Genomic DNA, 6025 nt, shown 5'->3' on the forward strand with positions numbered 1-6025 from the left:
AAATATTGGGCAGCACAACTGTTTTCAACATTGATAATAATCAGAAATGTTTCTTGAGCAGCAAATCAGCATATTAGAATGATTTCTGAAGATCATGTGACACTGAAGACTGGAGTAATGATGCTGAAAATACAGATTTGATCACAGAAATAAATTACATTTTAACAGATATTCACATAGCAAACAGCTATTTTAATTATTAATAATATTTCACAATTTTTACTGTATTTTTGATCAAATAAATGCAGCCTTGGTGAACAGAAAAGACACAAACATTGAAAAATGGTATCAAACCCAGTAAACCTTTGGTTGCTAGTAGGATGCTGTCTATGTAGACTGTAGACAGTGATGCTCACTAGGTTCTGAAACAGAGCGAGTGTGTTTTCTGTGAACCACAGTGGCTCAGTAAGACACGAGGTGTGATGGGAAATGATCCGTCTCAGTTTGAGGACGAACCCGGGAACACGGCCAATCTGACGCCGTCGACCAGAGAGTCCTTGACTCAAGAATACAGGAGTGAAGATTTGTGACGGATAATCCCTGACCCCCGTCTCACACACACACACACACACACACACATACACACACACACACACACACACACACATGTGCTTCTGCACGACTTTAAGCGTCCAGCTACAAAAGCCCGCTGACACCTCAGAGGAAGGGTCAAGAGGAATTAATTAAAGTTCTTCCTCTCGCTCTCGTCTGTCAGTTTCCCGCTTTGATAATCCGTGATGTGGACACACACTCTTGTTACCCGTCAGCTTTAATCTGGCACGACTGAAATGCCCTTGGAGGAAAGCTGAGGGAAGTTGAGCGATCAGTGTCAGAGGAGCAGCGAAGAGACACGTCTGTGACCGGAGACATGAGAAAACGCTTATTAACACTGCGACTCCTGCGGACAAACCGTCTTCAGTACAGTAAACTAGGAGCCAATCAAACGCTTCTCCATTTATATAGCTATAATGGAGGGAATAAGTGCCTGCTCACTTCATATCAGCGGTGTTATTTCCTGAAGTATTTTTTCCATTCATTTTTCCAAAAAGGTTTTTACAAAGTCTTCATTAAAGCATTAGAAGCCTTGAACCAGACCAGCCAGATTCAAGGAGAATCACAGCATTACAAACTTTGATTTGAAGCAACAAAGCAATTGAAAAACAAAGTCACAAAGTCAAGATTGTGGACTTAATGGCTTTAATGAGGGAAAGAACTGCAGTCCCATGAGGCATTGCAAGAGAAAACAATCAATTTTAAAAACAATGGAAAAATATAATATGATAATATGATAAGCTATTTAAGAAAATTGCCAAATAAATCATTATTTTTACACTTATTTATCAAAGTGAAGAAGAACAAAATAAAACTAATTACAAACGTTGATTTGACAAAAAGACAAAGATACAAGACTGTGAACACACGATTATTTTAAAAATAAGTTGCATTAATGCAAACAGGTGGCTTTAACAAAAGCACAGACGTCGATGAATAACCTCGGAGCTCACAGCAGGTCTGTCTTTAACGGTTTGTACGTTATCATTAAAAATTGAGTTCCATATGGAGAAAATGAATGGCGTTTTTACTTCTGGAACCCGACTGTTGTGCTCCATTTACTCAGCGCCACTCTCTAATTGGTGGAATTTTCACTAGAGCATCATGGGTAATGTAGTTTTTCACCAGGAATCCCTCTGTTAACACGTGATTCTTAAAAAACTAAACAAAAGCATATATCAGCAATTAACAGCCTTGTAGCTCACAGTAGGTTTGTGTTTAAAAGTTTTTAAGTTATCGTTAAAATTCAAGTTCACCATAGAGAAAATGAATGGAGTTTTTAGTGCTGTATTTGTTTCCACCAGGCACCAGCACGCCACCAGGCATTGCAGCTCCCATCGGGGTGAACGGCTTCAGCGCTCTCCCTCCCCAAAGCAACGGACAGCTCGCCTCCGAACCCATCTACACCAATGGCATCCATCCGTACCCAGGTAACACGCTTACTTCACTTTACCCTGCTTTGGATGCACAACATCTTTGGATTTGGAGCAACTCAAACAGTACTTGATCAGCGTAAAACAACCAAGACTAGCACCGAAAACCAACCTTCCAGAGCTGTCTCAACACATCATTTTAATTGAAAACATGTTCACAGCAGAGGTGTTTTCAAGCCATTGTCTGTATGAATTGCATTTGCATGGACAATGTTTTTATCTAAAGCGACTTACATTGCATTAAAAATATATAAGTTATACATAATATGCATTCACTAGGAATCAAAGCCATGACCTTGGGCATTGCTAGTGCCATTCTAGTTTGAGCTACATGACTTGCATTTTTTGTGTTTTTCCGAATGCATTAATTGATCCTGATACAAAAATAATATGTAGGGCTGAAGCACAGAGGAGTGTGTCACATTTGATCTGAATCTGTAAAAACAACAGGCGTATAGAAATGACAGTGGCAAATGAAGGAAAGTGCTGAAATAAAATCAGACTGATATTGACAGAAGTCATAAACAGTGTGTGTGTGTGTGTGTGTGTGTGTGTGTCTGTGTCTGTGTCTGTGTCTGTGTCCGTGTGTGTGTCCGTGTCCGTGTGTGTGTGTGTGTCTCTGTGTGTGTCTCTGTGTGTGTGTGTGTGTGTGTGTGTGTCTGTGTCTGTGTCTGTGTCTGTGTCCGTGTGTGTGTCCGTGTCCGTGTGTGTGTGTGTGTCTCTGTGTGTGTCTCTGTGTGTGTGTGTGTGTGTGTGTGTGTCTGTGTCTGTGTCTGTGTCTGTGTCCGTGTGTGTGTCCGTGTCCGTGTGTGTGTGTGTGTCTCTGTGTGTGTCTCTGTGTGTGTGTGTGTGTGTGTGTGTGTCTGTGTCTGTGTCTGTGTCTGTGTCCGTGTGTGTGTCCGTGTCCGTGTGTGTGTGTGTGTCTCTGTGTGTGTCTCTGTGTGTGTGTGTGTGTGTGTGTGTGTCTGTGTCTGTGTCTGTGTCTGTGTCCGTGTGTGTGTCCGTGTCCGTGTGTGTGTGTGTGTCTCTGTGTGTGTCTCTGTGTGTGTGTGTGTGTGTGTGTGTGTCTGTGTCTGTGTCTGTGTCTGTGTCCGTGTGTGTGTCCGTGTCCGTGTGTGTGTGTGTGTCTCTGTGTGTGTCTCTGTGTGTGTGTGTGTGTGTGTGCAGCGCAGAGCCCGACGATGGCCGATCCTCTCCAGCAGGCGTATGCCGGCGTGCAGCACTATGCAGGTGAGTCTCTCCTGAAGTTTTTTGTTGTGAATTCACAATCTGACAATCTATGTCTGCATGTATTTTCTGGATCAGCATTTCCCTCATATGACTGCTGAAACATATGCATTATGCGATGATCAACAGTCTGCTGTCATGTGACCTCATTTAATTCAGCTGCTGGAGTCCAGTTTCATAGAAATAAATGTGACCCTGGAGCACAAAAGCAGTGTTAAGTCGCTGGGGTATATTTGTAGCAATAGCCAACAATACATTGTATGGGTCAAAATTATAGATTTTTCTTTTATGCTAAAAATCATTAGGATATTAAGTAAAGATCATGTTCCATGAAGATATTTTGTAAATTTCCTACCGTAAATATATCAAAACTTAATTTTTGATTAGTAATATGCATTGCTAAGAACTTAATTTGAACAACTTTAAAGATGATTTTCTTAATATTTAGATTTTTTTGCACCCTCAGATTCCAGATTTTCAAATAGTTGTATCTCAGCCAAGTATTGTCCTATCCTAACAAACCATACATCAATGGAAAGCTTATTTATTCAGCTTTCAGATGATGTATAAATCTCAATTTCGTGAAATTGACCCTTATGACTGGTCTTGTGGTCCAGGGTCACAAATGTGGTTATTTAGCAATGTATGTTCAGTTTAGTGTAAAAAATGTCTTCTGGCCGTCTGTTGAAATAACGAGTCAAGAAAGCGATGTTTAAATTCACGTCTGATTTCACTTCTGTTTCTTCCGTCACACTGGAAATTGAAGATCAGGTTGAGTGCATTGCATTGTGGGATGCAGTATGCAGTGTGCAGTATGCTTTATTGTGTTCTGCACATACTGGAGAATGTAGCATGCAATTTGTGCACTGTGCACAGTAAACATGCGGAATAATACCAGTGATATTTTAGTGTTATTTATAGATTATTATAGTTTTTTATGTGTGTGTTTTGAATTAGCTTTTGAATTAAAATTTGTGTTTACTTTGTTTAACACTGCTTACCAGTGTTATTTTAGTATTATTTATATACTATTACAGTTTTTATTAATATTTTAAATGAGCCTTTTGTTTTTTTTAATAGCGTTTTCATTTAAATTTTAGCACCGCACACTAGTATTATTTTAGTATTATTTATGTACTATTACAGCTTTTACTAATATTTAAAATTATTTTTTTATGTAGTTTTCATTATAATTGTAATTCAACACTGTATAGTATTGTTATTTTGGTAACACTTTGCAATAAGGTTTATTAGTTAACATTAGTTAACTACTTTAGTTAACATGAACTAACAATGAACAACACTTCTACAGCATTTATTAATCTTAGTTAATGTTAATTCCAACATTTACTAATGCATTATTAAAAGTTAATGCACTGTGAATTATGTATTAGTTATTTTAGTACTACTTATGTACTATTACAGTTTTTATTAATATTTTTAATTGATTTTTATTCCTAGTTTTCATTTTAATTTTTTGTTTTATTAATTTTTTTATTATTTATTAGTTATTTTAGTATTACTTATGTACTATTAAAGTTTTTTTATATAGTTTTAATTTAAATTTAAATTTTAGTATAATACTGCATACCTGTTATTTTAGTATTATTTATGTACTATTATAATTTTGTTAATATTTTGAATAATTTTTTTTAGTTTTCATTTTAATTTAGTTTTAGTAATTTATGTTTTTTTTTGTAATTTTATTAGTTTTTTTTAGATTACTATTTGAGTTTAATTTATTTTTATTTCAGTTTTAGTTCTAGTTGAGTTTTAGTTTTATTAATTTCCATTTAAATAAACTTAAACTTATTTTAGTTAGTTATTTCTAATGTTCGTTTAGTGTACTTTAGCTTTGTTTCAATTAACAAAAGTTTTAGTTTTTTAGTTTTTTAAGGTTTTTTATGATAATACCCCTGCTGCATACAGCAAGTGTAATATTTGAATGTAACCCTCTTTAATAAAGAGGTAGACTCCCTAAAAAACACCTTTGAAAGTTTGTGGAGTTTGTGAAGCTCAGAGGAGTGTGATGATGATGATGATGAGCTTTATTCATGTATTCAGCGTCAGCGCTGGAAGAAAGCTGCGAGTTGATCTGTTAAATCAGGAATATGACCGTGATTCTTTCTCTCTCTCTCTCTCTCTCTCGCTCGCTCCGGGTTACAGCAGCCTATCCTGCCGCTTACGCGCCAATCAACCAAGCGTTTCCCCAGCAACCAGCCATCATCCCCCAGCAACAGCGGGAAGGTGAGTGAGGCTCCGCCCCCTCCGCAGAACAGGTGATAATTGCTCTGAGAGACGGACGCAAAGCTCAGGAGAAATCATGACAATCAAACCAGACCTTCATCCATGCTCACGATCCCATATAAACGCCTTTATTGAAATTAATATCTTACAGTTTGTAGCCTGGAAAGATGGAAACCAGAATTGTTTTAAAGGGGTCATATGATGCTGCTAAAAAGAACATTATTTTATGTATTTGGTGTAATGAAATGTGTTTATGTGGTTTAAGGTTCAAAAAACACATTATTTTCCACATACTGTACATTATTGTTTCTCCTCTATGCCCCGCCTTTTTGAAACGCGTCGATTTTTACAAAACTAATCGGTCTGAAAAGCGAGGTGTGCTCTGATTGGCCAGCTATCCAATGCGTTGTGATTGGCCGAATACCTCAAGCGTGAGACGGAAATGTTACGCCCCTCACATACTGTTGATGCCGTGTCCCAGCCGGAGCATGATTCAAAAACATTCAAACCCATTACAAACGAGGCATTTGTTGCATCCAGTGGGGACATAAATACGGATTATAATG

The 6025-nt window shown here is 37.5% G+C and overlaps 1 protein-coding gene across 1 annotated transcript in view; it reads left to right on the forward strand.

Annotated features, from left to right (window-relative positions):
* The window catches only part of LOC107753190 (CUGBP Elav-like family member 4), a 38271-nt gene that overhangs the window by 17773 nt on the left and 14473 nt on the right, over positions 1-6025 (forward strand). Inside the window, exons 9-11 of the mRNA XM_016569314.1 lie at positions 1857-1982; positions 3153-3215; positions 5379-5459. Coding sequence (XP_016424800.1) covers positions 1857-1982; positions 3153-3215; positions 5379-5459 — 270 coding nt within the window. The remainder of the gene's footprint in view (positions 1-1856; positions 1983-3152; positions 3216-5378; positions 5460-6025) is intronic.

Source organism: Sinocyclocheilus rhinocerous, unplaced genomic scaffold (assembly GCF_001515625.1).
Source record: "Sinocyclocheilus rhinocerous isolate Xijiao unplaced genomic scaffold, SAMN03320098_v1.1 scaffold1703, whole genome shotgun sequence".
Classification (NCBI taxonomy): Eukaryota; Metazoa; Chordata; class Actinopteri; order Cypriniformes; family Cyprinidae; genus Sinocyclocheilus; species Sinocyclocheilus rhinocerous.